This window comes from Kockovaella imperatae (genome assembly GCF_002102565.1).
Source record: "Kockovaella imperatae strain NRRL Y-17943 chromosome Unknown BD324scaffold_2, whole genome shotgun sequence".
Classification (NCBI taxonomy): Eukaryota; Fungi; Basidiomycota; class Tremellomycetes; order Tremellales; family Cuniculitremaceae; genus Kockovaella; species Kockovaella imperatae.
In genome coordinates, this window is record NW_019028942.1 from 949,438 (window position 1) to 976,853 (window position 27,416).

At 52.0% G+C, this 27,416-nt stretch overlaps 12 protein-coding genes across 12 annotated transcripts; 7 read left to right on the forward strand and 5 right to left on the reverse strand.

Annotated features, from left to right (window-relative positions):
• The first annotated feature begins 212 nt into the window (after nt 1-212).
• On the forward strand, nt 213-1,220 carry BD324DRAFT_245351 (hypothetical protein). Its single transcript, XM_022012267.1, has 4 exons — nt 213-614; nt 672-727; nt 801-961; nt 1,015-1,220. Exons 1-4 carry the CDS (start codon nt 355-357, stop codon nt 1,069-1,071), a joined length of 534 nt encoding a protein of 177 aa, XP_021873728.1. The 5' UTR covers nt 213-354; the 3' UTR covers nt 1,072-1,220.
• A 315-nt stretch (nt 1,221-1,535) lies between these two features.
• Nucleotides 1,536-3,172, forward strand: BD324DRAFT_615601 (ribosomal protein S9). Its single transcript, XM_022014742.1, has 5 exons — nt 1,536-1,868; nt 1,917-1,996; nt 2,324-2,473; nt 2,543-2,690; nt 2,750-3,172. The coding sequence occupies exons 1-5, from the start codon at nt 1,836-1,838 to the stop codon at nt 2,759-2,761; spliced, it is 423 nt and encodes a 140-aa protein (XP_021873729.1). The 5' UTR covers nt 1,536-1,835; the 3' UTR covers nt 2,762-3,172.
• A 62-nt stretch (nt 3,173-3,234) lies between these two features.
• On the forward strand, nt 3,235-6,810 carry BD324DRAFT_615611 (UNC-like C-terminal-domain-containing protein). The gene is made up of 6 exons (XM_022014743.1): nt 3,235-3,664; nt 3,783-3,872; nt 3,917-6,074; nt 6,116-6,186; nt 6,234-6,408; nt 6,459-6,810. Exons 1-6 carry the CDS (start codon nt 3,528-3,530, stop codon nt 6,486-6,488), a joined length of 2,661 nt encoding a protein of 886 aa, XP_021873730.1. The 5' UTR covers nt 3,235-3,527; the 3' UTR covers nt 6,489-6,810.
• Nucleotides 6,811-7,240: 430 nt separating this feature from the next.
• BD324DRAFT_615612 (hypothetical protein) lies at nt 7,241-7,680 on the reverse strand (the record flags this gene model as incomplete). Its single annotated transcript, XM_022014744.1, has 1 exon — nt 7,241-7,680. A coding segment is annotated over exon 1 (334 nt), but the record flags the coding sequence as incomplete, so codon positions are not given.
• A 646-nt stretch (nt 7,681-8,326) lies between these two features.
• Nucleotides 8,327-11,937, reverse strand: BD324DRAFT_597559 (10 TM acyl transferase domain found in Cas1p-domain-containing protein). Its single transcript, XM_022013883.1, has 8 exons — nt 11,449-11,937; nt 11,321-11,407; nt 11,006-11,276; nt 10,132-10,949; nt 9,830-10,090; nt 9,688-9,786; nt 9,623-9,640; nt 8,327-9,567 (listed from the first exon to the last, which is right to left on the reverse strand). The coding sequence occupies exons 1-8, from the start codon at nt 11,549-11,551 to the stop codon at nt 8,459-8,461; spliced, it is 2,766 nt and encodes a 921-aa protein (XP_021873732.1). The 5' UTR covers nt 11,552-11,937; the 3' UTR covers nt 8,327-8,458.
• A 943-nt stretch (nt 11,938-12,880) lies between these two features.
• BD324DRAFT_679020 (ribosomal protein L4/L1 family-domain-containing protein) lies at nt 12,881-14,427 on the forward strand (the record flags this gene model as incomplete). Its single annotated transcript, XM_022019023.1, has 5 exons — nt 12,881-12,964; nt 13,013-13,217; nt 13,262-13,356; nt 13,407-13,614; nt 13,661-14,427. Exons 1-5 carry the CDS (start codon nt 12,926-12,928, stop codon nt 14,425-14,427), a joined length of 1,314 nt encoding a protein of 437 aa, XP_021873733.1. The 5' UTR covers nt 12,881-12,925.
• BD324DRAFT_615617 (hypothetical protein) lies at nt 14,420-16,609 on the reverse strand. The gene is made up of 9 exons (XM_022014745.1): nt 16,260-16,609; nt 16,079-16,213; nt 15,996-16,024; nt 15,934-15,947; nt 15,779-15,886; nt 15,230-15,741; nt 15,050-15,192; nt 14,962-15,013; nt 14,420-14,924 (listed from the first exon to the last, which is right to left on the reverse strand). The coding sequence occupies exons 1-9, from the start codon at nt 16,485-16,487 to the stop codon at nt 14,484-14,486; spliced, it is 1,662 nt and encodes a 553-aa protein (XP_021873734.1). The 5' UTR covers nt 16,488-16,609; the 3' UTR covers nt 14,420-14,483.
• A 338-nt stretch (nt 16,610-16,947) lies between these two features.
• BD324DRAFT_615618 (hypothetical protein) lies at nt 16,948-17,954 on the reverse strand. The gene is made up of 2 exons (XM_022014746.1): nt 17,016-17,954; nt 16,948-16,969 (listed from the first exon to the last, which is right to left on the reverse strand). The coding sequence occupies exon 1, from the start codon at nt 17,610-17,612 to the stop codon at nt 17,145-17,147; it is 468 nt and encodes a 155-aa protein (XP_021873735.1). The 5' UTR covers nt 17,613-17,954; the 3' UTR covers nt 16,948-16,969; nt 17,016-17,144.
• A 134-nt stretch (nt 17,955-18,088) lies between these two features.
• BD324DRAFT_615627 (hypothetical protein) lies at nt 18,089-20,399 on the forward strand. The gene is made up of 15 exons (XM_022014747.1): nt 18,089-18,302; nt 18,363-18,829; nt 18,879-18,890; nt 18,941-18,966; nt 19,014-19,039; nt 19,089-19,139; nt 19,187-19,210; nt 19,254-19,339; nt 19,388-19,445; nt 19,488-19,693; nt 19,733-19,812; nt 19,852-19,892; nt 19,944-20,053; nt 20,103-20,150; nt 20,190-20,399. The coding sequence occupies exons 2-15, from the start codon at nt 18,492-18,494 to the stop codon at nt 20,233-20,235; spliced, it is 1,152 nt and encodes a 383-aa protein (XP_021873736.1). The 5' UTR covers nt 18,089-18,302; nt 18,363-18,491; the 3' UTR covers nt 20,236-20,399.
• Nucleotide 20,400: 1 nt separating this feature from the next.
• BD324DRAFT_679024 (hypothetical protein) lies at nt 20,401-22,109 on the reverse strand. Its single transcript, XM_022019024.1, has 3 exons — nt 21,823-22,109; nt 21,455-21,774; nt 20,401-21,415 (listed from the first exon to the last, which is right to left on the reverse strand). Exons 1-3 carry the CDS (start codon nt 22,085-22,087, stop codon nt 20,414-20,416), a joined length of 1,587 nt encoding a protein of 528 aa, XP_021873737.1. The 5' UTR covers nt 22,088-22,109; the 3' UTR covers nt 20,401-20,413.
• A 734-nt stretch (nt 22,110-22,843) lies between these two features.
• BD324DRAFT_575834 (putative MFS monosaccharide transporter) lies at nt 22,844-25,004 on the forward strand (the record flags this gene model as incomplete). Its single annotated transcript, XM_022013149.1, has 9 exons — nt 22,844-23,007; nt 23,106-23,543; nt 23,595-23,661; nt 23,713-24,037; nt 24,084-24,166; nt 24,230-24,556; nt 24,616-24,679; nt 24,727-24,797; nt 24,846-25,004. 9 exons carry the CDS (start codon nt 22,844-22,846, stop codon nt 25,002-25,004), a joined length of 1,698 nt encoding a protein of 565 aa, XP_021873738.1.
• A 561-nt stretch (nt 25,005-25,565) lies between these two features.
• On the forward strand, nt 25,566-27,306 carry BD324DRAFT_648571 (pyridoxal phosphate-dependent transferase; the record flags this gene model as incomplete). Its single annotated transcript, XM_022017857.1, has 8 exons — nt 25,566-25,694; nt 25,747-25,846; nt 25,895-26,176; nt 26,215-26,377; nt 26,422-26,525; nt 26,564-26,757; nt 26,797-26,896; nt 26,933-27,306. 8 exons carry the CDS (start codon nt 25,566-25,568, stop codon nt 27,304-27,306), a joined length of 1,446 nt encoding a protein of 481 aa, XP_021873739.1.
• Nucleotides 27,307-27,416: the final 110 nt, after the last annotated feature.

The following is a 27,416-nucleotide window of genomic DNA, read 5'->3' on the forward strand; positions in this document are numbered from 1 at the left end:
GCCCGCTCTATTACGCTTGGGTTCATACCTAGCTGGTTGATTGATTGAAGTGCTTTGTTTTGTGACCATATCGGGATCACGAGACGCGATCGTTCAGCCAGGTCTGAATCGCAAGCGTTGTACGGGTGTCCATGGTGCATATTGTCGTTCATCGTCACTCACCGAGGTATACATATAAATGGTCGCTCTTGGATCCTCTTATCCGTCCATCAGCTTGAAGCTCAACTTCTCACTTTCACCACATCTTTCATTCACTCCGCGTTGAGCGCCATTGTTCTCACGTCGACAAGACACTTTGACAACCCTTTTTCCTTTCCTATCTTATCTATACTCTTCAGAGCATCTCATTCCACCATGCGCTGCGCGTTCATCGTCTCTCTTCTCGCTACGTCGACCACTTACCTCGTCTCGGCATCGCCTATTCCGGCGCCTGCCCCAGCCCCTGCTCCCGCACCCAACGGTGGAGATGCATACACTGGAGCTGCAGGCTCAGCCACTGGCGGAGATGCCTGGGCTTGGAACACCGATGGAGGTCTCGTCGGGCTAGACAACAACAATGCCGGCAATGGTGGTAAAGCGACCAGTGGATCAGCTTTCGGAGGTGACACTTTCCAGTGAGTCGCGTTTTTCAAGGTGTGAGGAAGGGAAGTTGTGGCTGAAGGCTCAAGTAGACCCGGTGCCAATGCTGGTAATGCTTACTCTGGTGTTGGAGGAAACACGGATGGAGGTGACGCGTGAGTTCTGCGTGCGCGCATGGTGTCTCGACAGCATGCAGCTCAGCATACTGACTTTCTTGTCAGCCGAATTGTCAACCCTGATTCCAACTACCACAATGGGCTCGGAATTTTCAAGCGATTCGGACGATACTATGACGGATATGACCGATACGATGGCCTCGCGGACGGTCTCTTGGATGGCGTCTCGGTCGGTCAGATCGGTAACGGTAACGGGGGTAATGGCGGTGAGTGTAAACACATCTTGGTGGGGTCACTCGCTGATGCCTCTCTCCGCCAGGTGACTCTTCCTCTGGCGACGCTGTCGGAGGAACCGCTTGGTCTACTCAGTAGATGACTACGATCTCTCTCTCTCTCTCTCTTGAAGGCTATTCGAGAGCAGTGCTATCCGAGTTGCCATGAGAGAGATTGTCTGAGCATAGAGTCGTTTGTGGTTTCTCTTCTTATTCCATTTCTTCTTTCTTGGGGTGCTTTTAGTAGAACCCATTTGTTCTTTATCTCTCTGTCGACATCATACATCCGGTCGCTTGGACAAGACGAGGGATCGGAGGACTGGATTGAGATTATTCTATCGTCATCACTCTCTGTTGGACATTCATAGGTTTGTATACGATCAAGATGCCTTTCATTTGCATTATTTTATCTTATCAATGATCAAAACACTTTTTGGTCGGTGACCATTTTGCTCCGATGCATCGCCAATTTCGGCGATAAGTCCAGAGGGTGCCACATTCACCGCTTCAAGTCAGTGGTAGCCTTTCGGCGTTAAGGAAATTACCGAGTGTCTTTGCTTTGCCTCCCCCCCTGCCCACCCAAGTCTTCGCTGGACGCCAGAGCATAGGAATCAGAGAGACTTGGGTTCCACAGAAGAGGCTTTTGACTCTTTACATTGAATTCGTGAGTATCGAGCATCTTTGCTACACGTCCCAAGCTCTATCCCTCGAGAGATCCACATTGCTCCTGGGAACAATTCCTTTTGATATCTGAGCTGACGTTTTTGGTTTACCTCTTCGTCAACGCTGTCTCATACGACTTTTCTGTCACCACCTCCTACTTGGACCCTCTGCTTTGCATTGACAATACGCCCAACCAATACAGACCATGTCGGCTGTTCAGTGCTTTGGCAAGAAAAAGGTGAGCCCAGGAATCTGTGACCGCCGACGTCGCTCACACCCGACACAGACTGCCACCGCCGTTGCCCATGTCACTCCTGGTCGAGGCCAGGTGCGACTGCACGGTTCCCCCATCTCCGTCGTCGAACCGTGAGTGTTGGGGATCTCTTCGGTCGTTCAGATTTGGGTGCGATGCCGCTGTGACGTGTGGATGCAAGCGGGAGGGAGTCAAGGCGTCAGGCGAGCGGGATTTTGGACCATTTGGAGTAATCATCGAGGCTACGACACACGCCCACGCCTGCGAGCAATTCAGAGCGCTTCAGAACAAGTCCTCTTGTTTTCGCTATCCGGAGGGGTGTCGCATGATGCTCCTTGCACCTCCATCTATCTACGTCACACTCATCACCCTTTTCCCCCCTTTGTTTAGACCCTGCATGGAGATTCTGAACACCGCTGACGCTGACCCATCACCATCAGCTCCATGCTCCGATACAAAATCTACGAGCCCATCCTCGTTGTTGGACCTGAGAAGCTCGCCAACCTTGACATCCGAATCCGAGTGAAGGGTGGTGGACAAGTTTCTCAACTCTACGCTATCCGACAGGCCATTGCCAAGGGAATCGTCGCGTGAGTCCTCGTAGACATGGACATGGAGAGAGCGAAGGCATCTCGCTGACAACTTGCGCGCGCGCTTAGCTTCTACGCCAAGAACGAAGATGCCGCTTCTGCTCTTGAATTGAAAAAGACGTTGATCACTTACGACCGAACTCTTCTCGTTGCCGATCCCAGACGGATGGAACCAAAGAAGTTTGGAGGTCGTGGTGCCCGTGCGAGGAGACAGAAGGTGTGTACAGTGCACGCGGCAATCCCAAAAGCATACAAAATCGCTGACGCTCCGGTCAGTCTTACCGTTAATCGGTGGCTATACCTGGGCCTCATTGTTGCTGGGATCATGGATTGGGCCTCAAAATACATATTCCTCAACGTGGCGAGATGTATTTCATGATCGCACAATGGTACGGCAGCGGAACTGTGGGGCTGTGTGTACGATCGCGTCGTCAGAATCGCGAGCTTCGTACACCGTATTGAGTCGTTGCGCCAGAGATCTGCTCAAAACACTCTAGGGTGCAGACTTCAACTCCCGGCGAGCCGAGCCCTCGACCTCCATAGCTGCGGGCCTACCTGCATTCCCCCACACCCTGATCATCATGCGCGGTATCCGCAACCCTACTGTTGAGGTGGCATTGCTCATGCCCTCCATGAGTTATGACAAGTATTACAAAATGTGGCCCACTGAAATCAAGTCTCTGACAAATTGATCCCGTTTCTCCCCCCTCTGTGTGTTTGAGAGTTCAGTGATTTTTCAGAATGATAAAAAAGACGCGTATTGTTGTGTGTGTCATGTCAAGACCTCGTCAGGAGGGAGACAGCATAGCGACGGCGCTGGCGACGGCTGCAACGATAACGATGAACATCATCGCCGCCATCATCACCATTACCCACACCATCACTGCTGCGCATCACTCGTTCATAGCACCGTCAGCTGCTCATTCGACCTCTATTTGAAGTAGACTACTCGTTTTGTCAACACACACACAAACACAAAGAGCTCTGACCTCAGATCACACATTACGCTCGTCTTTCGCATCTCCGAGACTACCTTCATAAATCATCAACCACTATGGGGCCCAAACGTTCGGCTCCGCCCACGCCCAATGGCAGCTCAATGGTATCACCGGCTCGAAGCACTCGCAGTACAAGTAGAAGTGTGCGGGGTGCGGGCGATGAGGACGATTGGGAGTCTCAAAGTGTCCAGAGGCAAGTAGCTTGTGTCGGTCGAGAAAGAATGCCAGGCTCGTGCTGACGTGAAGGTTCTCGTCTTCTCTCCTTCCGTCTCACCTTTGCCAACTGGGTACGCTCTTCTTTCTGCTCACAGTCAGACTACCAATGGAGCATTTAAAGTGCCCAATGCTCGAACTGGACGGACCAATCGCCACCTCGTCGGGCTAAAAGATACCAGCGTCAAGTGAGCTATGCCCTCACCTTGAGCCAAGAGCTGACTCATTGCAGTATCGCCGCAGCCTTCCATGCTGCTCAGACCGGGCAGATCCCCACGCCAACATCCGAACGAAGCTTTGCCCCTCCTCCAGCATCCAAATCGAAAGCAGCTTCTCAGAGAGCTAACAACGGTCGAGCGAAATCGCCCATCGAACAAGTAGCCTCTTCAGCTAGGGCTCTGAAACCCGTTCGATACTTTCTCAGACCACCAGGTGAAGAGGGTGAAGAGGACGATCCGTCCTTTGAATCGTACAGGTCAACGGACACGAGTTACGACTATCAACAGGAAGAAGCGTACGTTCGAGCTGCACAACAGCAACAAGAGGCAGCGAAGCAAGGCCGACGCGTAAATGACGGAAGGAAACGTCATCGTGGAGATGAAGGAGACATGCCATACCGTCCAGGTGAGGACGATTGGCAAGGTAATTCAGAGGATTCAGGAGAAGAAGAAGGAGGGGGAGAAGGGATAGTCAAGAATGGGGGATTAGAAGGTCGCGCGGAGACTCGGGGACAGAGGAAGGAGCGAGGAGAAGGATACCTAGGGAATGGGTCAGGGATACAACCGAGAACAAGGAGGAGTCACCACGCGGATGAAGATGACAGGGTCGACGATGATTATAGGGAACAGACGCCCGTCAATCACTTCCCATTAAATCACCACGGCGCAAATCGTCATCTTCGATCTCCAACACCTGTCCAAGCGCTTGCTCGAGCTTTCAGTCCTCATCCCCGTAGTCCGACACCTCAATTCGCTCGACGTAAACGTCAACCCTCCTCCGCTCGCACTGTTGTCACCAATCTCCTCCACGGAATGGTGATAGCGTTACAAACCATTGTCGAACTCGTGGTCTCGACGCTATCGTTGTTGCTCGTCCATCCGCTCAGATCTGCAGCAGCGATGATGAAGAGCGTCTTACGTAGAGCGAAAGAAGATTGGTGGAAATGGTTGAGCGCAATGCTAGCTCTCTCTCTAGCTCTGCGCATGCTCAACTCGCCCTGGTGGAGAGGAACCACAGGAGTGTCTCCGGTACCATCTGGATCGCTGAGCGAGCTCGCAGACCGACTGCATCATCTCGAAAGAGCAGTGTCCCTCCTCTCTGACTCGGCAAATCTCTTAGCGGACGCCGAACATGTTGGCAAGGAAGTAGATACATCTTTGATCCGTCGCATCGCTCAACTGGAATCTACCATATCATCGGGTCAAAAGGATCCCTTAGCGGATGCTGCAATCAAGCATTTGAAACAGTGCATCTTCACTCTGCAAACAGATCTCAACGACCTTTCGAGCCGCATAGGGAAGACAGAGACACACTTCAAACGACTGAACAGCCTCGAGACTGACGTCCAAGCGCTCAACGCCCGAGTTGACGGTGTGGAGAAAGACGTCAGGTCGGCTCTGGATGATGGACGACTTCGCAAGTCATTGGACAGGATTCTACCCGACTTCATGCCTGTGAAGCGCAATGCCCGTGGGACAGTCGACATTGAACCATCCTTCTGGGTCGAAATGCGCAAGGTCTTGGCCGGCAAGAGTGATGTGGAGGAGATGATAAGGAAAGCTCTAAAGTCGGGGAGCAATCCTAGTCAACCGCCTCGAGATCCTCTAGCTAGATCTGATGAAGACCTCGACGCGTGGGGCGAGAAGCTGTTCCAGCGTAAGACAGCCGAAGGAGTCATGCTCTCTCGAAGCGATTTCCTCTCAGTCTTGGATACGGAAATCGCCAACTTGCGGCATTTGATCGACAATCTACCTCGTCAAAAGCAATCCGTGATTCAATCTTCCAGAGGAGAGGACATGACGTCTGTTCTTCAAGACTTGATCGACGCTGCGTTGCTCAAGTACTCCAAGGATACTTTGGCCAGGCCAGACTTTGCCCTCTTCTCCGCTGGAGGAAGGATCGTACCATCCATCACGTCCGACACTTTAGTCATGCGCGAGCCTTCTACCCTGGGTCGATGGGTCATGGGTCAAAAAGCGATCGAAGGCCGAAGTCCTGCCACTGCCTTGCATCCCGATACATCTGTAGGATCCTGTTGGCCATTCAAGGGGTCTCAAGGTCAACTGGGAGTCTTGCTGAATAGCCGAGTGGTGGTTACCGATCTGACAGTTGAACACGCCGCCTCAGAGCTCGCTCTGGACATCACCACGGCGCCGAAGGACGTTCAAGTGGTGAGTCGAGACCGATCGGGGGCAAGACTGACAATTGACAGTGGGGAGTCGTGGAAGGCTCAGAGAACAAGGCCAAAGTCGAGAGATATCTGGAATCTCATCCGAACTCCGAGTGGGTCTAGTGTACTACAAAGCGAATCCTTTTTCTGATCTGTCCAGCTTCAATACGTCTGATCAGATCCTTCTCGGTTCCTTCACTTACGATCCATCCTCTCCGTCTCATATTCAAACGTTCCCCGTCGAACCTGCCGTCGTGGATCTAGGTATCGATGTTGGAATCGTCATTTTCAGGATTCAGTCGAACTGGGGAGCTGAGTTTACATGCTTGTATAGGGTGAGTGGGGCCTCTGTCGCAAATGATGCGTGTGTGCTGACAATCACCAGATACGGGTCCACGGAGAGGTCGCGACGTAAAGAATAACATCCGGAAAGCGGGGAAAAGATTTGCAGTATGAGCTCAATCTTCAACAGTATCATCTGTGTATAATCTGCAGATTGTGCAGCCACATGACGACCGACGAGCACAAACCTGCAGAAACTAGGTTTTGACCATTCTAGTAGTCTGCTCATGGCCCAGTGACGATAAATGTCGGACGGTAGAGCCATTCGAGGTTTAGGGTTCAATGGTGGGGACGACGATCACACACGTCGTGTGCGAGCTTCTTATTTCTTGGTCATCTCGCACGTTTTGACCTGCGACGAGTCGCTTGTTCCTTGCCCCTCTCTCCGTCCTCCTCCTCCTCCTCCTCCTTCTTCGGCCCCTCATTCTTCTCGTGGTCCTCGTCTTCTCTTTCACGTTTGACACCACGGGGGCCGGCCGTGCGACTGGCTGATCCTGTACTGCCTTTCGAAGCCCCCTTGGGCTTTCCCTCTTGCACCTTCCACTTATCCCATAGTTCCATATACACCCCGTCTGACCAGCACCTGTTTTCGAATGATCTGAACACCTCTGCTCCGTCTAATTTCCCTTGATCATATACTTTACCCGTACGCGGTATCACTTGAAGTCGTTCACCGGTCGCCCGTTTGACTTGATAAGTCGCTTTCGAATTGTCGTCTCCTTCTTCTTCTTTTCCTTTGACATCTGGTCCCTCTCCAGCAGCAAAGTACTTTTTGCCTCCTTTTCTGAGGGCATATCTGAGAGACCTGGTCCTGCCCATCATGATGAACTTCCTGGCAATGTCCATACTGCATATCACGTCAACAAAGTAGAAAAAACGGTGCAAGATATAGGTTCGACTGACCCTACGAAATCCTTCATCTCCTTGTATCGTTCAAAGATCTGCCATATCTCCTTCGCGCTCTTCTCAGCTACTTCCTTGTCTTTGTATCGCCAGAACGCCTTGATAGCTGTCGAATAAGGAGGCGTGGTGAATACTCCCATTTCATTTCGCTGGGCTTTGTAGTTGGCTGGCGTGTATGTTGCGGAGCTGGAAGCGGAAGAAGAGGAGCACGAGGGCAAGGAGGGGGGCGAGGCTGCTGATCCTGAAGATGTCATTAGGCTGCGCTTGAGGATGGAAAGATTGAGACGCATGAGCTTGGAGAAGGAGTTGCACGATGACAGCTATGACGATCGAATCAGAGATCGGTGGACTTGACAAGTGGAGGGCGTGGCGGACGAGAGACCCATTCGGCGGTCGGTCGTCGGTCGACGGTCGTCGCCCGTCGTTTTTGACCAATTCTTGCCGGCGCTTTTGGCATCCTGAAATTCTCCTGATCCAGGCAAGCTCGAAGCTTCATACTTGGCAGACTACATAAACAGCTATGGCGTGAGCTACCTACCAAGTTTCAGAGCTTAGACTTCAATGGATGCATGCAAAAGAGAGTGATCTTGATTTTGACATTTGAGCCATTCTGCCAACTTCACCGAGTCAAAGAGACAGCATAAGAATTTAATGTCTAATAAAACGCGAGATAAGATTTTTATTTTGTAATCAACACCAGACGTATTACACTTGCTTTTCCTAATCTGCTTGAATTCACTCAAAAGTGGCTCAACCATACAAAACTTCATCACCCTCCTTCACATGCATGCAGAGCTGAGTAAGAGCTGAAACTTAGTAGGTAGCTAGTGCCACAGTATCTGAAGTACCTTGCCAAGTCTCAATGTCTCAGAAGGTCTGCAGACTGAGAATTCCGGTATGGACCAAAAACGACAGGCGACGACCGACGACCGACCGCCGAATATTGGCGGAACAAGCATGTCATACACATGTAGCTTTTGTTTCCTGGAACCCATCACTCGCCATGGTGATCGGCGTTGTATGGTGTTGCATATGCAAGTCTAGGAGCATCGGACCTAAGCTCGGCCGATCATGCGATCTGGAATAGATCCATTAGAAAGGCAACATATACATGTACAGCGGAAAAATCCCCAAAAGAGCTCAGTATATCCAATTCAGAGCGCCTAGTCCCAGTCCGATGAGCCCCATTCTTACAGCTAGGTTCTCTCCTGCAAGATGGCTAACTTTAGCTATAGCTCCCTCCTGTCTACTGGGAGCTTCGAACAGCGGGGAATTGATCAAAGCCTTCTCCGCGAGGGCCATCTCCTGGTCATACTCGCTGTCGGCGAGCAGCGCCGTCTCTGAGCAGGGTGAAGAAGGCTCGGAGCCAGAAGAGCGCCTGATGTTGATTGATGCCGGAAGAGGTAACGAGATGGACCTTTCCTTCTTGCCGACGATGTAGTCCGTCAAGGTACCCGTGGCGCCTGATACCATGTGCGAGAGCCAGATGAAGACGATAGTAGAGAGAACGACGTTGAGAGGTCGCCAAGAAGTCCCTGGGATCACCATGAGGATGGCATGGGTGTCCGAAGCTAGGAAGCCATGGAACTGGAGAGTGAAAGTCTCGAGCGAACATTGACCGATGAAACAGAACACGCCAGAGGTGTAGGAACGAAGAGTGGGAGTAAGGTTTCTCAGGACGACAAAGGCAATGATGGGGATGATGGAGATGTAGGGGTGGTAGGCATTGTAGTCGTATTTTTGATGATGGAGCTCAAAGTAAGCGTACCACCCGAGAGCAAGGAAGGATACTCCAGCGGAGAGATACCGGGCGATGTTGAACCATGCCCTCTCGGTGATCTTGGCTTCCTGCGCTTTGATGTATATGAAAGCGCTGAGCATGCCACACCAGACGATCAGGAGGTCCAATACGAGTCGGAAGGACCACTCCTTCGCGTCCCAATTGTGCCGGAATGCGACGTTGAGGATGGCGAAAACGTCGTTCATGATCCATGGCGAGTGCTTGATCAACAGTGTCATCAAGCTAGCTGAAGCCAACAGTTTGGTGAGGAGGAACCAAGTGCGTTGATTGTAAGCGCATCCGACGGCCATAGTGGCGTAAATAGTCAAATACCACCATGAAACTAGCGGAGCAAAGTAGTAGAAGAGATAATCAGTGTCCATGACGTAGGGCAGGACGATAGACAATAGGTTGAGTCGGACGAGCACGGTGGCCACGCGACGGAAGCCAAAGTCGGCCTTCTTGTAATCTAAAGAGTGTGTCAGGGAGAGAATCCGTTGGGTCAGATTCCTCGGCCTGCTCACAGAAGAAGAAATGGCCATCTGTGGTGAGTCAGCATGTTGATCTGATGCCTGGAAAAGCTACTCACATCCCGTCATGAAGAGGTATGCTGCGACCATGACCCGGATTGGGTTGTAGATACTGGACACCTTTGAGGCGCCGAAAAAGTGATAGATGAGAATTGCAACTGGGACAGTCAGTCGAACTCCTGAAGAGTTCTGATCACGCACTCTGCATCCACCCCTTCCACTCATCGGTAATGTCACGGTGTAGGAATCCCCCATCTTTCCCTTTCCGCATGGTCGCGAGACCCACTAACAGTGCGCCGAGCATCCAACCGCCAACGACGTACGAATCGTAAACTTTGTTCTCCTTGAGGAAGATGGGTGTGCGATCGGCCAAAAAGAGATAGACACAGGCGAGACCGAATGAGCATAGCGCGTCAGAGATTGAGGCTGGCGGCAGCAACGCAGAGAGCCGGGAAGTCGGAGCTGCAGCAGGGTCAGCACTGAGTCGAATTCTTCTAACTCACCCAGATGCTGCTTAAGAACCGTACCGAGTGGACCGTACAGGGCAAGAATCAAGAGGAGAATACCTTGCACCGGTGTGACCCAGTTGTATCGCTTGCAGCACGTTCCCGACGGAGTTCCCTGTCGAATCACATCGTTGCACCTCCAGCCCAGTAGAACTTCTGCCTGTCTATCCGCCATGGCGTTCGTATGGTGGATCCCATCTATGGACTCGTCCTCGTGCGCCATCGCCAACGTCGCCCATGAGACGGCGATGGGAGCAGGATCCGGACGCGACATGATTTTGGCGAGATGAGCGTGCATCTTCCTGGCTCTAGCATGACGCAATGTCTTGCCTCTACCATTAGTGAGCATGCGCTCAACGGGGTCCACAGTGGGCATGAAAATCGTGGCGTCGGCAATGGGGAATGATGGAACAACACTGCGAGCTATGCGTCTGTTGGATCCGTGTCCATAGATCGAGTCCGTATCTGACACGTCGACGGGCTCGAGGGTCATATCAGGTTGTTCGATGAGCTCGACGATGGGTCCTGAAACTGATGGCAGACCAAGATCGACACCGGGATCTTCGAATGTCCCTGACTCGACTTGAAACGTCGTGGCGTCCCATGGATTGATCAGCGGTCGTCCTGGTGAGCCCTGAATGGAGGTGAGATTGCAAAAGACGTTATCGACTTCCTCAGCCCATCTGGTCATCCACTGATCACCCAGGAGCCTCATCTGATGAAGTCCAGAACTGATGACGAGGAGTGAGACTGGCGGTTGGTCAGACTGACCCGAGACGAGATCGGTGATGGCCGACGTGTTCAGAAATTGGTCCCTGCAAAGCACTGTCAGGAAGGGGCAGGGAGGGGGGTCAGCAGTCCCTCGCCTCACCACCAGAACTCCATCGTCAAGGTGTTGTCTCCATCCTCCAGTGTATACAGTTGATTCGAGTGCTTATAATTGGGCTCGATGATTTGACGATTTGGTCCGTAGATCTTTCTTAAAAACCCTCCAAACAAGGTACGAATGGTAGAGTCTCCAATGAAGACTATACGCCGCTTGTTCTCGCCAAATTCTTCTAGCTCGAGATCCCGAGCATTTGAAGGTGCCATAGTCAGGCATTGGAGGTAGTCGTCAGGTTTGAGTGGGGCATGGTAGCAGCCTGGTGAGTCGTCAGTCAACGTGCTGAGGTATACTGTGGATCACCTTCTGGTTGCCATTGCGTGTGGGTCTCAGGATCAGACCATGACCCTCTAGCGAGGAGGGAGCCACATCTATGCGCATCGTGACCGTCTTTTGGACCATAAGCTTGTGTAAAAACGTGTCCGGCTCACCTAAGAAGAGCCATCGGCCAAAGTTACCCAGCACGATCGCACCCAACAATGTGCCACAAGCATATGAATACCAGCCAGCACCAGCACGCGGAGGAGATACCATGATTCTTGCGAGAGTATCGACCGGGTCAATTCAGCAGGATAAGAGGCGACACGAAGATCAAATCAGTGCCTTTTGTGTGCTCGATCTCGCTCGATTTGGAGCCAACGGGGGAATCCAAGTGCGTACACGCAATCTGATCATCAGCAAGTCGCCCCAAACGACCGAACATAGCAGGAGCCTGGAATCTGATACATGTTTTTGTCTCTCCTGCGCCCGCCCAATCATACGACTCTGTGCTTGTAAGCCAGCTTGCTCGCCCACTCCTGCATCGTCGAGAGTCCGCGCTGACGAGGCTGAGTTCAATGTGACGATGAGACGACACAAGCCTCCCCTAAACCCCGACAGAGACAATGGTAAGACGATCAACATCGATAAATGTCGATCACTTCAAAATGCGATTTGGCAGCCTTGTTTCAAGTGGCAGTCAAAAAATCGATCATAATACTGCTTGTGGCAAATTTACACGGCAAATGTGGCGGAACGATCGCCCAAAACTTTGAAAGGCGTTATAAGCTTGACCTCGAAGCAATTATAGAGATGGCTCGCTCTCTCCAATGCCTTACAGCTTACTCCTTGGCGATGCACATCGATGGGATAACTCTTCGAGCTGCGCAAACCGTAAGAAACACATCGGGAACAAGGTACTGGCCGATCGTAGAGGTCTTGGGATACAAAACTGTGGCCGGATCGAGAACTCGTAAGGCGAAGTGCGTGCTACACGGAGCGATCAGGAGGCCCACAGGAGCTCAAGACTAAGGTGATAGGATGGAAATCATCGTCAAGGTTATGGTATCGGGCGCAGAGACGGCTTCATAGACCTGCACCCTCCAACAGCCCCCCACAGAAGTTAAAAGCCGATACCGCAAAAAGAGAGAGAGGCGCGAGCCAGTCGTCTGCTGATTTGAGGGTTTTATATTTGTGTAAAACCCAAAGCTAGATTGCCGAAAGTCTCGCGTAGCTCAGTGGTACGTTGCACTTTGTTATATCGAGTTCTTGGTGGCTGACGATCAACAGGTAGAGCTTTGAGCTTATGTGGAGATCGTTTTAGACGCCTGTCATACCCTCTCAAAGGTCGAGAGTTCAACCCTCTCCGTGAGAACTTGCTTTTTGCATCCTTTTCTTCTTTTTGGAACCTCGTCTTGTCTTGTAGCTGCGTTCTGTGTCGAGAAAGAGCTCGAAAACGACGACTTTGGGACGAATGGCTTTCGGGCTGAGTCCAGCAGCACGGCAATCGGCAAGTACAGAGAATATTAGCTTACGTAATGCCAGGGCTGCCATAGTGCCACAATCAGTTGCAGTCCGAAAATATGCTCAAAACTCGACTGATTGCATTCATCGACACAAGTCTCTCTCGTTGTGAAGGCCGCTTGCGCGATGATGAGCATCTCAAGGGCTGCTCCGGCTCTGGCTCGTGTGAGTTGATTGTAGGGTTAGGCTGCGACCGTGCTGATTCTCCCTCAGAATATCTGGTCCGCCCGACCCATACCCATCGCTGGACCCAGCAGATGTCGTGCCATCCATACCCTTCCGGTCGCTCGCGCATCCCTCGCTAGCTCTGTCCGAGTCCCCACCCCCGAATCAGATGTAATCGAGTTCGATGCGGAGCATCAGCAGGATTTAGCGAGTGCGAAAGAGCAACTCGATGAGGCATTCACGCAACGTGCTGGTGAGTGAAACGTCATTGAACTCCTTCGCTGACGCCCTCGTCAGCCATCCTGCATCGCGCGCCAATGGGACCCCTCGACCCTATCCTCCTCCCCCTCTCCTCTCTCGCCTCCGCGAATCCTTCAGCTGCTGATGGATCAGTGAGTCGGCTCAGTTCGCCTTGTTGTCCCGCTGACATCCCCACCCCAAGGGCATGGCAATAGCGCTGCCCCGCGATATCTTTTCCGAGCGAATACGTCGAGACATCCTACATCGCTGCGTGGTCTGGTTCCGATCCGCCATGCGTCAGGGAACACACAGAACGAAAGGTCGTTCAGAGGTCGCGTATTCCGGTCGGAAATTGCGGCCACAAAAGGGTAGTGGAAAGGCTCGTCTGGGAGATGCGTCGAATCCCATAAGTGCGTCTCGTGACCTAGCATCGACTTTGCTCACACACTATCACAGTCAGGGGAGGTGCCCATGCGTTCCCTAAAAGAAATAGAAATTACACACAACTATTACCACGGAAGATCCGAGCTATGGGCATGCGTATAGCTTTGACGATGAAGTTGGAAATGGGTCTTTTGCGATGCGTCAAAAATCTCAACGAAGGTGGATGGACAAAGACCAAGGAGGCTATGATGGCACTCCACGGCAGCGCTTCGAGCGAGACTTCGATCGGATTCGACTCTGGTAAAGCCGACTCCAAAGCCCTGTCGATCCTCTTTGTTTACCCTCACACCAAACCCGCCTCTGATGTCAAATCGTTCGCCCTGCCTCTTCGGAATGTTCCCGGTGTCGAGATCATGTCGACCGACGAGGTGCAGGTATATCATATCCTGAAACACCGATGGCTGGTCCTCGAAGCTGGAGCCGTTGACATTCTCGCCCTCCAAAAAGGACAACCTAGGTTCTCTGAGGACGTACCCGAATGGGAGACCACAGATCTCGCAGTCGGGATCGAAGAAGCACAATCGACTCGCCTTCGCGGTCGTCGTGTCAACCGTCCGAGACGATGGTTGGTACATCGATGGAGGAAAGTCCGAGGTGCCAAGTCTATGCGCAAAGTCTTTGGGATGCGGCAGGCCACAGCCGTGGAGAGAGAGTCCAAGATGACTTGGGACAAAATCGCGAAATTGGGAGTGCATCCCGTGACACCTGACATGGTGACCATGGCAATCGCTTCAAAGTATGTAAGGGATGACAGGAGGATCCGGAAAATTGTACCGTGAAATTGCGTAATGCATGCCTGTGTGCCCATGTGATAATCATATCTAGCCAGATCGACTCAGCGCGCCGCCCCTGACGCGGAGGCCTGTGGCTTTCCTTTCGGTTTGGTAGGCGAGTCCAGGTCGCCATCTTCCCCTTCTTCATCCAGCAGCCCTCGTCTTTCGCCGCGGTGGCCACCACCGCCCAATCCCCTTCGTTCCTTCTCTTGATCCTCGTTGTCTGACCCATCACTGACACTACCGGCTTCCCACAGCACGTCGTCTCGCTTTGCCGAGACATGCTCACCAAGCCCGTCAATGTCGTCTTCCTCGCCTTTTGACGGCGTTGACTTGTGGCTTGTCGCAGAGACAGTCCGCATCTGAGGCCGTAACCGGATCGATGTCGCCGGCTCGGTCGAGACGGTGTATGGATCCGTTGCGGCTTTAGCAGAGGATTTCAATGAGAGGAGAACAACGCCGGTGATCAGAATGGCTATTGAGACAAAGACGGCGCCAAGGACCTGACGCATCAGACGAGACATCACCGGCAAAACCTACCCATCTGGCGTACTGCCTGGCTTGATCGAAAAAGACCAGAGCGTTGATGAACCTGTCATCAGCTGAGTTCCGATCTGGGGAAACTCACCCGAAGACCGTATATCCCGCATAAAAGAGCGGTACCACGACGACTGTGTCGGCGCAGACCAGTGCTCTATTGAGGCAGACTATCTGCAGGATCGCGGAGATGATCACCAATAACAAGGTGATCAGGGCGGAGGGGTGGACAAGCTAAGAATGAGCATACCTTTTGGAATGAAGTGCTCACTGGATGTCCGGGCAAAGAAAACGTCTTCACTGTCACCTTTGTAAAAACCAAGCACATGCCCGCCAGACTGCCTCCAGCGACAGCCCAGCCTATTCCCTGAAGCCACGTTATCCTTGCATCGTCGGTCCGCTGAAAGATTATCTCTAATCTTTTGATCGCACTGGTCTCTATGGCGTTCCAGCTGTGGAAAAGACGCAGGAATACGTTCTTGAACGCATTCTGAGGCTTCGCTCTTGATGTGACTGGCAACTCCGTCGTGGGTGAAGGAAGCGGAGAGAAGGACGCTCGAGAAGCGAGCAATGAGGCTAGGAAATGGGACACGAGATACGTCAGGGCTGTGAAGGCGATGAGTAGTGCGAAGTAGGATAACCAGGCTGCTCTTGTCCATAGATCGTTGAGTGTCTCAATGTCGATTGTTTGCGAGAGTCCATGGTTGATGGAGGAGAAGATCATGATGAGGATGACGCCGAGGACAATGACAACGGTTCCACGGATGTCTGTAGCGGTGACGGCTGATGGTAAGTTTCGTCCGCGTCTGAATCGACTTACGGGTCCCAACTAGCCAGTTGGCGAAAAGGAAATTGAATATGAGGGAGGAAGAACCTAGCGGTGCGACCCAATCTGGGCGTAGATAACGGAGAGCGAGAGGGGAGCCGACTTGGGGGAGAATCAGTCTACGCAACAGGTAAGGCATTGTGACATACCGAGCTGAGATATTCTGCGACTATGTCAGAGGGCTGATTTATCAACCGGACTCAATGCTCACATATACGTTCCCATTCCTGCCAGCCACAACTACAAGGATGCGTGGGTAAGCCTAGTCAAGGTTCTGCTGGTGAGAATACTCGCCAATCTCAGATAATCCTTCTTGCGCTCTCTCCTCGGAATGGCCTGCTGACGCATATGATCCAACTTCGTTAAGTTTAATCCAAAAGCATTAAGGACAGACGCTATCAGCACAATGACCAGGCCAAGTAGCGTATTCTGGGCTTCGTCAGTGTCGCTCTCTAAAGGCGAAGTGGGATCTCACGAGGACATAGCTCCCCTCGTTCGTTACTTGACCCGCTAACGGATCTATGATGGTCCCACTATCTCCAGGTATCTGATCTCCTGTATCCCATGGCTCTCCATCGCCCCATTGATCCCATGTACTGTTGATAGCAGTCGCTATAGCGTCCAAAGCCGAAGAAGTAAATGTTGCAAGTGTGTCTCCGTTTCCGTCTTCACCAAACGGATCATAGCTGGGAGTCGGATCCATCGCTATTATTCCAGGTTCGAGGAGGATGAGGAGAGAGATGAAAGGCTGCGAGCTTTATCGTTATAGGCTGCTGCTGGGCATGCTTGCCTTGCACATAGGCTAGTTGTACAGACGTAATGATGGATGGAATCCCGAGCCCGAATCTGAAATTACACAGGTTGAGAAAGTGGCGGACCTGACCGAGAAAGGCAAGTGGCAACAGATACTAACTAGTATTGCCCGACGGCGGAGGGACAAGGTGACAGATAATGACTTGGTCGAAATCAGAGCATGAGAGGCGAGACTTCGTGAGCACATACTTACGCTCTACATGCAACACTAGTATGGCCGTGTCTAAGACATGAAGGACCTACATGATGAAACAGCTGATCTCTGTCTGATCTTAGAATTACATCCTTTTACTCGGAAGCCGATAGCTCTTGGAGTCTCGTCATCATGCCGTGTTTCATGCTAAGCACCAGTGCATCGTTCATGGCGTCTATCTGAGCATTCCAAGTCAGCTGCGGCAACCTTCCCGCACTTAACCACCTTGCGCTCTTTAGGACTCCCTCTGCAAGAGAATGCAGTCTCGACGATACCAGACGTGGCACATTTCGCCATTTCCGAGTCTCGAAATTTATACTTGACTTTCGCGATGTATATGGCGCCTGTGCTTCGTTAGCATGTCTCATGCCCTCGCTTACCTTCATCCTCTGGATCATCTACTTGATCCATCTTCCACATCATCGCAGGTCGGTCCTCGGGTGGAATCGAATGGTAGACCACATTCCAGATTCTAACAGGATGCTCCAGCGCCACCGGAGGGAGAGAAGCGTCAAGCTCGAAACGAAGGGCGGGGTGCTTGAGCGTCTCGATCTGCTGTGCTGAAAGACTTGGATTATTGTCAAATGGCATGGGAATGTGCTTCTGACCATCTTTACCAAGCTCGAGCTGGTTCCCTCGGGAGGGCTCGAGGTGATGGATAAATTTGCGGATGATCCTGCCTGGTGATTTGAATGAGGCTCGGGCCATCATGGAATCTTGTTCGTCTTCCGTCTCGGACGCCTCATTCACGTTGTTCTGCACATTTTCCAGCTTGTGTTTCCGATGAGAGTCCCGGTAGGCCCTGGCGACCATTGACTCCATGTAATGGGCTGGTCTACCGTACAAGTCTTGCAGAGGGGTTTCGGTCCCGAGGAGGCACCATGTCCCGAGTACGAAGCTTCCTAGATCAACCTGCCCTCTTCATCTCTCTGAGGGGCTCTACCGACTGCTTCTTCGGCGTCGCAGGCGAGTGACAACTTGAGCCGCTTAGCAGCTGAAATATTGTCCTTGTAGCTCTTGGGCTCGATCGATCGAATTATGGCACTGCCACTCGTACGCTGCAGGGGCACCGCATATGAGAAAGCGGCAAATGGGCCGGCGAGGCCTCTTCGTAGACTCTCGAGATGGGTCCATGATTCGAATTGGAAGGTGTTGAGATCAACGTACAGACATCACAAGCTGTCCTCCTTCATCCAAGAATTGAGTGGCGATGCCACGCTCGGATCGCCACGGAAAGTCCCGTCAACCGGATAACCGGACTTGTTTTCGATCGATACAAAATATCTTGGCTCCTTTGACATTGCTTTTGGAAGATAGTCCATTCACCTTGAGTTGGTCTTTGCAGTGCTGCACATCCTCTTGAGAGCATCTTGTTGGGGGATGGAAACCGCTGGTCCGGATTGATCTCCCCGCCATCCCCTTCGTGAACACCTGTCCGACTGCACATCAATCCTGCAATTCCGACACCAGAAGCTTTAAAACTTGTGCAGCTCTGATCCTACCAGTCTGAGGGTGAGGGGCATTCCGGCCCTCGACTCTACGACGTCCCCGCTCACGATGGTCAAATTCAAGACTGAGCCGTCAGAACCTCTCAGCGTCTCTCCTCGGCGACTTCGACAGCGTCCTGCCCGTATCTCAACAACTTCGACCCTAACGACAGAGCTTGGTGATTCAAATGGGGTAGTCCAGGTCAAAGAGGAGATGATGGGGGACGAGGGACTCTTGATCAAACGGGAGCATGAGGCGGACACCTCGACTTACCGGCCTGAGGAGAACAAACGAAGGAGGAAAAGCAACGTCCGAATGCAGGAGGAAGTGATTAAACAGGACATCCAGCTGGACGAAAGCAGCGGCGGAGCTGGAAAATCAGGGGGACTGACTGAGTGTAATGGCAGAGCCAAAGACACCCTTGCCGAGCTGCTATCTTGGAGAGAAGAAATACACGCGGATCAAGTCGAGAGCGTAGACCAGCCAGTCAAGTCCAAAGGCAAACGTGCTGCCAAAGCAGCAGAGGCCAATGTTGAGAAACGGGACAAGAGGTGAGCTAAGCGCATCTTTCAGTTACGACGGCGAGCTAATTCCCGTCAGATTCAGAATCAAGTGGGTGGAATTGCTAATCTCCTAACACGGGATCTTCACTAACAGCTCAGAGCACCGCAGGCTACGCTACAACGAGGTGAGTAAGGCCCTCCTGCATTCGGATAGTCGCTGAGATAGCAACAGCCGAGCGAGTCAAAGCTCAGCGGATGGTGCGTCATCACGATCCTGATGTGATGATTCAGCTCAAAGGCTCTCCAGTTCATGCTTGATCGACAGAAATTGGATGATCTGCAGGAGAAATTCCAAGTTGTAAGCTCCAATACGGACGGCGTCATTTCACGGACTGATCAATTTAGCTTGGTTCAACGGGCAATGTCTATGTGAGCAGTAGTCACCATCGATTTAGTGAAACTTATAGATCAGACGGTCATGATCGAGGCCCAGCCATCTTGCGACTGCCCAGACTTTCAAAAGGGTAATGCACCTTGCAAACACGTCATCTTCGTTTTGTGAGTCTTTACGAGCCGCACGAGCATGTGTTGACAGACGTGATTCAGTTTGAAAGTCTTGAAGGTCCCGGAAGACTCCTCCTTATGGTTCCAACGATCCCTGCTGGTGATTTGATCCTGCATCGATCCTCTCAACTAACGAGTGCAGACTGGCGAGTTGCGAACCATCTTCTCCGCGGCACCGTTGTCTCCTACAGACACAGTGTCTGTCTCTCTAACCGTGCGAAACGCCTATTTGAAGGCTACGGGTCTTCCAGGAGCCGCAGGCGGCCAGGACATCGCAGATGGCGAAGATTCGGAAGTCGACTCAGCTCCTATCCGGAAGATCATCTCTGTAGGAGAGGACTGCCCTGTGTGAGCTTCTTAACCAAATTAATCCGGCTGATACGGCAGGTGTTATGAGGAAATGACCGAGGAGGATGACCGGAAGAAGCGCTTGGTCTATGATGATGCTCCGCAGGGCTGCGGCAAGGGCAAGTCGGCCTGGCCATGGTTTCTCTGATCCTCCTCAGCTCTGCACAAAATCTGCTTCAATACTTGGGCGAACACCCGAGTGAGTCCATGAGCCCATTGTCTACTCGTATAGGCTCATTAGCCGTTTCAGCGGGACCGCGGCGGCGTTACATGTGTCTGGTGTCGAGGCGTTTGGCCAAGTGCAGCTGGTACTCAGATCACATCGGGGTCGGTCGGGGTGCAGGTCACGGCCAGTGGATAGTGAGTCAGAGCCCAAGCGTGGCCATTGCTATGCTGACAGAACGCCCAGCCTCAACATGGCTGATATCGCTGGGATCAGTCGAATCCGGGATACCAGGTGAGACTGAAGGACTATCGCTTTGACTGACCAGATCAGTACCTATCATTTCCCTTGGCGAAGAACATACCATGAGGATCGGTAATGCAATACCGATCCTTTGGACGAGACGACCGTGCCATAACCTGGTGGTCCTTCCCTTGTTCGCAACTGCTCTGCTTTCGCTTCTGTATCATATAATCTTAAGCTCTGGACTGTACATATATTTTGGAGCATATTCTGATCACATGCCATGTATCTACTCCAGGATCGCCACGAGTCGATCACTCTGTCCAGCTAGCGGGCAAACTTTTCCACTTTTCGACAGCCAGTTTCAATTCGCGCTCCTCTCCCTCAACATATTTACGAGCCATCCTTGACAAAGGACCAACCGGTGACATTTTCTCACTTCGAGACATGCCCTGGAGCCGCGCGTTGAGTATCCCGATGACTCTCCGAATTGCCATCTTACAAGTGACGCTGGTGGTCTGCTGGTGCTCTTTGATTCCTTCTTGGTCTCCCCAGACTGACAAGGACCGAGACAACAGACTCTCCTTGCAGATCGAGGTCGGGTCGACTTTGACTGCATCGGCCGGCGAGACGGACATGTACACTTGGCTCCACATAGCCTGAGTGATCTTGCCGGACTGCCGGTGAACGCCCATCAACCCTGGGGGGTCCAGAGAAGGAAATCTGATGTATTCAGAACCGCAATGCTCGGAAGCGTCTGGCTCGGCGAGATAGGCGAGTACTGACAGACAGATACCGTGAAGTTGAGGGCTGCCACCAATGTCCTCAAGATCGAAATGAATGAGGCCATGTCTCTCGGCATCGAGGTATCCCCATTCTGTCAGTAGCTGACTTGAGCTCAGACTTGGTCCGTAAGAGTTGAAAATCTCCTCGCCTAAATGCACCATGGGAACTTCGACAAGCAGGTCGACCGTGTCTACCTCCTCGTGTAGCCTGCGAATCGCATTGCCAGAGAGGTGGTCGAGTCGATAAGGTCTACCCGAGGTATTGAAACGATCATGGGAGCAGGTCCTCAAAGAGCCGCATGTCCCGCAAACAAAGTCGTCGGAGGAGAGCGATGTGTGAGATGATTCAGAGTGGTTGAGCAAATCGGCAAAAGGGCACAGAGCCAGAGTATGATACACGTCGATGACGAAAGCTCGAGACGAGACCAGGCAAAAACAATGAATGTAGTCGATAAAAGGGCTGCGTGCTGGATGACTCGCTGTGGGAGGAAGAAGTTTGGCGTACAATTCATAGAAGGATTCCAAATCGGTCTTGGTAGAGTCAGTGAACAGAGAAGTAATCCAACATACCAGTCCTTTGCCCCGGATCCTCTGCCGTCTCAGGCTTCGATCAACGTCTGAGCCTCGCAGAATCTCCAAGGCTACCTGACCATCCCGACCACAGAGCTCTTTGACGTCCCAGCATATCGGTAAGCGCAACGTGTCTCTCGGCAAACTCTGAATGTATTCGTAGAATCGCGACTCCCTTCCTAGCCGAAACTCGTGTAAGAGGGCAAGCGCGAGGAACCATACTGAGTGAGTCGACCTAGGATCGTAAGTTGGGGTCGAGGTTGGCAGCTTGAGGGATGTCGTTCTCAGTGACAGGATTGCGGTTTTTGGAATGCGACATACTATCGGATGGTCAATCCGAAGGTTCAAAACCTCTCGAAAGGACTCACAGACATGGAATTCTGCCAGATCATCTGTAGCCAGTAGACCCCATCCTGAAGTTTCCGACTCTTTGACCTTCACATGATCAGAGACTTCGATCCCTTGGGCCCTCAACCAATGCCATAAAGTGTCTGGTGATGGAGGAGGCTCCGTCGTGAAGAGCCCATGAGACGATTTTGGGATCTCAACAAGGCCGTCAGACTCTAAGCGGTCTTCCTCCCCATCAGATCCGTAGTCACGTATGGATTTCAGTCCGGCCAAGGCATCAGACATGGGGTCCCGCCCCGTCCCGAACCATTCAGTGCAAGGAGAGCATATCAACCAGTCATGACGACTGTACTTCATTATTTCCACGTGGCCTGAAACCTCAATAGCCTATGATCAGATCCCTAGATCTCTCCCGGTTGGGGGCTTATGTCCGTGAAGAGTCACGCGAGCAGTCTATGCTCATAATCACTCCACCTGCTGGATGATTTGGTCTCAGTACTCGAGAGCTATGTGCACATTCCTCAGCGTGGTTCGAGTCGGAATGAGATCCCTTCCAGCAGGCCTATGCCATGTGATCGCTTCTGAAGCGTAGTAACAAGCGCGCAGAGACCTGCTCTCGGTCCGACCACGGCCCGATCTCAGTGACTACCCTGCTCTCTGCCGATTCATGATGAAATTCCCTGCGATAATACCTTCATATTCATGTTACTGGTCCGCCTGCTCGTCGCAGCTCTGAATCCAAATCTTATGGGATCTGTTCGGTCCGAGGGGTGGAGTCGAGAGAATTGTGGGACTGCCGTTAAAGAGGCGCAGAATAAATGAGATCTTGACGTCAGTCGTAAACAATTTTTTTTGGGTCTACTCTGGGGGCGATGTATCGATTCAAGTCCATGACATGCTTCATCCGGTTTTGCAGATTCACGGACAAATAATACTTACGGCGCTACTACGGACTCATAAGTATCAAACGTTCAGAGCTCCATCCTCTTTTCCCCTTCATGCATCGATCTTAACCATTCATACAATTTTGTGGCACCCATCATGGACTCGCCACACGACAGTCATACCGAAGTGACCTTGTCTAGCGGGCAACGGCCCAAATCCATTGGGCGATTCAATCTGGCTAATCATTTCCAGAAGAGAGGCTTGTTGATTGCCGTCAATTGTGCCGCAGGTCTCTCTATCCTATTCTTTGGATATGGTGAGTGGAAGGGAGGATCGGAGACGACTCCCCTGCTGATACAGTGTAGACCAGTCAGTATAGCCGGGTCTTCAGAAGTCGAGCACTGACGCAGATATACAGAGGAATGATGGGTGGAGTCAACAATGCTCAAGACTACATTCAAGTCATGAAGCTGGGTTACACCAAGATTGAAGATGGAGAACCCACACCAGTCATCACCAACACTCTTCTGCAAGGCGGAATCGTCAGTGTCTATTATCTCGGAACGCTAGTCGGGGCGCTTGCAGGAGGCTGGATCGGAGAGAGGATTGGACGTATTCGAACCATCGCTTTGGGTGCCGCTTGGGGTGTGCTAGGAGCTTCGCTTCAGTGCAGCGCCCAGAACCACAACTGGATGATCTGCGCCAGATTGATTAATGGATGGGGCACTGGAATCCTCAATTCCATTGTGCCTGTGTGGGCTACTGAGACCGCCACGCATACTTCCCGAGGCCAATTCATTGCAATTGAATTCACTTTGAATATCTTTGGTGTGGTCCTGGCTTATTGGATGGAATAGTAAGCCAGCTATGAATGTCACCAGCGATGTCGCTGAAACGGCTGTTCCAGTGGATTGTCATACATTGATGGCGGACGATCGCCCTTCCGATGGCGTTTCCCAGTCGGTTTCCAAATCGTCAGTAGTTTTGCTTCTATCGGGATGCGAATTTAACTCACAACAATGCAGATCCTCTTGCTCCTGCTGTTCGCAATCATCTGGTTCTTCCCTGAGTCACCACGATGGCTCGTCAAGGTTGGCAGAGACGAAGAAGCACGCTGGATCCTTGGCCGACTTCGAGGAGAGCACGGAGACGACGAGGGGGTTGCCGATGCCGAATTTCAGGAGATCAAAGCCGTGAATGCGATGGAGAAGTCGGATCAATATCCTACCAGTTATCTCTCTATGCTTATTGGACGAGGCTCAGGCAAGCTGCACATTGGTCGACGAGTCCAGCTAGTCATCTGGCTTCAGATCATCCAGGAATGGGTTGGGATTGCGGGTGTCACGATCTGTAAGCCTAGGGAGTGGTTTTTTCTTAGCTCTGACACCCTCTTTAGATGCCCCGACTATCTTCAGGCTTTCCGGATTCAATGCCAATAAGAGCCAGTGGATCAGTGGTTTAAACAATATCTTTTACATGGTCAGTGTCATCCTTCACAGCAAGAATGTGCCAGGATCTTGTAGCTTCGCTAACATTCAACAGTTCTCAACCCTGATCTGTGTCTTCACCCTAGATCGGATAGGCAGACGAGCCACACTATTCTGGGGATCGGCTGCTCAGGGTATCGCCATGTTCCTCTGTGGCGGCTTCACGAGAATTGTTCTGGACGCGTCTGCCAACGGCGATCAATCGAGAGCCAACTCGTTCGGCATTGCGGCAGCTGCTATGATCTTCATATTCACCTTCGTCTTCGGGGCTACTTGGTTGACCGTTCCGTGGCTGTATCCTGCCGAAATTTTCCCCCTAGCCGTGAGAGCCAAGGGTAATGCTTGGGGTGTTGTGGGCTGGTCGATAGGGAATGGATGGTTGGTGCGTGTATACCTGTCAATCGAAAGAGTGTTGGCTCGAATACTGAGCATTTTGTTTAGACTCTGCTTCTTCCTGTTTGCTTCGCAAAGATCGAAGAGAAGACGTTCTACCTATTCGGCATTGGTGAGTACCTGAGCATGTCTTAGTCGTCATCCGACTGAGGTCTTCAGCCAACGCACTGAGCATCCCAATCGTATGGGCACTGTATCCCGAGAGTAATCAACGAACGCTCGAAGAAATGGTACGATCCTCATCCCGCTAGCGTTTCGTGGCACTGACCCTCTCCCAGGATCTCCTTTTCGCAGCTGATCAGCCCTGGAACTGGACTGCAGAGGCGAACTACGCCAAACTGAAGGCGGAGCATCCTGAAATAGTACACCACGCCAAGAAGGGCGACAATGTAATGAGCTCCATGGATAGTCAGAGATCAATGGTGGAGAGCGCATGAGAGGCCTTTTGAGTATGCTCTTTAGTATAATACCTTGCGCTCATGTATCCTCTCGGAACAACATGATCATGAGACGCCTCTGATCCGGACTGTGGCACATGTACTTACGAACACCCACATGACGCGACATGCCACAGATTCTGTTTCAGGTCACTTTCTCACGCTGGCGGGGGTTCTCAAGGGGAGGTGGTGATCTCCGCGCATCAGTCATCATGGGTCTTCGGAACTAGTCTACAAGGCAGCTAACGAGCCCCATGCATGGCCTTTGATACCCTCTAGCACAGGCCTCAGTTTGTGAAGTCATAAGCATGATCAGCTCTCCATTGTGTGAGAGCGAAATCGCATCGGACTAGGCCGCCGAATTGCCGATCGGTTATATAAGCGCAAGCGGGGCACGAGAAGAGAAGGAGAGCAGCCGACTCGGACGAAAGACGTGCTTGGCTTCCTTATCAGTTGTCATTTTATTGCTGCCTGGCCATCGTCACTGTTTTCAGACTGTCACGCAGATATCTTCTCGAGAGCTTCAGGCTCATGAATTCGGGCCGCAGATCCTTCGCAGAAATGTCATCAGGAGAATCTAGTTCTTCCAGAATAGATTACTCCAGGCTCTTGAGCTGGGAAGCCAAGCATAGAGCAAGATCGGGTATCAAAATGTTGAGACCTTACATGTCTATACCTGGCATGATCAGCGTGAGTCTAGGAGTAGGCTTCTACACTGCAATCTCTCAATGCGATTTCGCAGTTTGGCGGTGGCTATCCTCACGCCTCGACATGGCCAGTCAATGGAATGACTCTCTCACTGCCGTTCTCCGGGGAATCAGTCTTCGTGCCTGGCTATCAGAGTGAGAGAACGTCTGGTTCTATGTATAATCAACGCTCATGGCTCCCAGCGAACAGTCCTGATGGTCTGCTACCCCTGGCATCGTACAGCCCTCCTCCCAAAACTTCAACGCTGCAGCCTCACCTCGCTGCCGAGCTACAGTACTCTCAGACTTTCGGCCAAGTGCACTTCATCTCATGGCTGAAGGAGCACATCGCAAGGATCCACAATCCACCTTATGCAAAATATGAGGACTATACCATCTTGAATACTGCGGGCAATACCGATGGAGTAGACGCTGTGCTGCGGACATGCATGGACAAAGGGGATCACGTATTGGTCGAGGAATTCGGTAAGTGCTCAGAGAGAGGGCCTGGACTGAGCTCGCAGCTTATCCGGGCACCCTGAGTCATTGCGAGAGTCTTGGCCTGCCTGCGATCGGAGTGCCAATGGACAGCGATGGCATTGTGCCGTCAGCTCTGGAGGACATGATGAGCAGATGGGACGAGAACGAACGGGGAGGCAAACGACCAAAATTCCTGCTGGTGGTCCCGTGAGTTCCGCCGCACTTGCGTGCGTCAAGCTGAACCGATTTAGGACGTGCTCGAACCCTGCAGGTGCAACCATCCCGGCTGAGAGGAAGAGAGAGATCTATACTATCTGCCGGAAATGGGGTCTCATGATCATTGAGGATGATCCATGTGAGCCATATCGCAGAGGGATCGGGCTGATTCCCCAGACTACTTCCTTCAGATCAGACCCAATGGAGTAGACAGTCCTCCTTGCACTAGCTTCCTGTCGATGGACATAGATGGCCGTGTCATTCGGCTTGACTCCTTCTCGAAAATCGTGGCTCCTGGCTCAAGATGTGGCTTCATCACCGGCCCGACCGAGCTCGTGACGCATATCATGTACTCACGGGAGTGTTCAACAGTGGGTTGACAAGTATATTTGAAGCTCACAGCTATTCAGCAATTACCAAGTGGATTCTCCATCGCCATTATTTCCTCAATTCTCCAAGCGTGGGGCGGGCACGAGGGGTACGAGAAAAATTACCTGCCCTACATCTCCAGTATGTCATACCCCGTACTTTGAAGGCTTACCATAGGCGTCTACTCTAAGAGAGCCATCCTGATGTCGAATCTTATCTCCAAACACGTACCTGCGAAGGCGGCGACTGCTCCCCCGCCATCTGGAGGCATGTTTCTGTGGCTCCGACTACACTTAGAGGATCATCCGGATATAAGCGATACGTCAGTCTCCCTCGAAGATCTGGCCGAAAGGGTGTTCCAAAGCCTCATAGAAGCCAAGGTCTTGACTGTTCCCAGCAAGTTCTTCAAGGCGCCTGGAAAGAGCTGGACGCGGGACGAAGAGGCCAAGAGGATCTTCCTCCGGTTGAGCTTTGCGACCGCTACCGAAGAGGAAATAACGGAAGGTGTTCAGAGGATCGGGCGTGCATTGACAAAGGAATGGCGCATATAGACAATCGAGGTCAGTGTGTTCTTGGAACGTTGCGCGCACGCTGAGACTCAAGCAAGCGCAATGCAAAATCACTTTCAGCATCCACATCATGCATGCCCCGATGGCTTTAT

Bases quoted from the DNA above. Each gene is read 5' to 3' on its own strand.
- BD324DRAFT_615601 (XM_022014742.1), top strand. From the start codon at position 1,836: ATGTCGGCTGTTCAGTGCTTTGGCAAGAAAAAG. The intron at 1,997-2,323 runs GTGAGTGTTGGG...CATCACCATCAG, and splicing joins CCCATCTCCGTCGTCGAACC to CTCCATGCTCCGATACAAAA. The intron at 2,474-2,542 runs GTGAGTCCTCGT...GCGCGCGCTTAG, and splicing joins ATTGCCAAGGGAATCGTCGC to CTTCTACGCCAAGAACGAAG.
- BD324DRAFT_615617 (XM_022014745.1), bottom strand. From the start codon at position 16,487: ATGGATCCGACTCCCAGCTATGATCCGTTTGGTGAAGACGGAAACGGA. The intron at 16,214-16,259 runs GTGAGATCCCAC...GACGAAGCCCAG, and splicing joins ACGAGGGGAGCTATGTCCTC to AATACGCTACTTGGCCTGGT. The intron at 14,925-14,961 runs GTAGGTTTTGCC...CTGATGCGTCAG, and splicing joins CCAGGCAGTACGCCAGATGG to GTCCTTGGCGCCGTCTTTGT.
- BD324DRAFT_615618 (XM_022014746.1), bottom strand. From the start codon at position 17,612: ATGGAGTCAATGGTCGCCAGGGCCTACCGGGACTCTCATCGGAAACAC.
- BD324DRAFT_679024 (XM_022019024.1), bottom strand. From the start codon at position 22,087: ATGTCTGATGCCTTGGCCGGACTGAAATCCATACGTGACTACGGATCT. The intron at 21,775-21,822 runs GTGAGTCCTTTC...ACCATCCGATAG, and splicing joins TCTGGCAGAATTCCATGTCT to TATGTCGCATTCCAAAAACC. The intron at 21,416-21,454 runs GTATGTTGGATT...GACTCTACCAAG, and splicing joins GGATCCGGGGCAAAGGACTG to ACCGATTTGGAATCCTTCTA.
- BD324DRAFT_597559 (XM_022013883.1), bottom strand. From the start codon at position 11,551: ATGGTATCTCCTCCGCGTGCTGGTGCTGGCTGGTATTCATATGCTTGT. The intron at 10,091-10,131 runs GTGAGTTAGAAG...ACCCTGCTGCAG, and splicing joins GGTTCTTAAGCAGCATCTGG to CTCCGACTTCCCGGCTCTCT. The intron at 9,787-9,829 runs GTGCGTGATCAG...TGACTGTCCCAG, and splicing joins GTGGAAGGGGTGGATGCAGA to TTGCAATTCTCATCTATCAC.
- BD324DRAFT_245351 (XM_022012267.1), top strand. From the start codon at position 355: ATGCGCTGCGCGTTCATCGTCTCTCTTCTCGCTACGTCGACCACTTAC. The intron at 615-671 runs GTGAGTCGCGTT...AGGCTCAAGTAG, and splicing joins TTCGGAGGTGACACTTTCCA to ACCCGGTGCCAATGCTGGTA. The intron at 962-1,014 runs GTGAGTGTAAAC...TCTCTCCGCCAG, and splicing joins CGGTAACGGGGGTAATGGCG to GTGACTCTTCCTCTGGCGAC.
- BD324DRAFT_615611 (XM_022014743.1), top strand. From the start codon at position 3,528: ATGGGGCCCAAACGTTCGGCTCCGCCCACGCCCAATGGCAGCTCAATG. The intron at 3,665-3,782 runs GCAAGTAGCTTG...TTCTGCTCACAG, and splicing joins GAGTCTCAAAGTGTCCAGAG to TCAGACTACCAATGGAGCAT. The intron at 6,075-6,115 runs GTGAGTCGAGAC...GACAATTGACAG, and splicing joins CGCCGAAGGACGTTCAAGTG to TGGGGAGTCGTGGAAGGCTC.
- BD324DRAFT_615627 (XM_022014747.1), top strand. From the start codon at position 18,492: ATGATGGGGGACGAGGGACTCTTGATCAAACGGGAGCATGAGGCGGAC. The intron at 19,040-19,088 runs GTGCGTCATCAC...AAGGCTCTCCAG, and splicing joins GAGTCAAAGCTCAGCGGATG to TTCATGCTTGATCGACAGAA. The intron at 19,340-19,387 runs GTGAGTCTTTAC...GACGTGATTCAG, and splicing joins AAACACGTCATCTTCGTTTT to TTTGAAAGTCTTGAAGGTCC.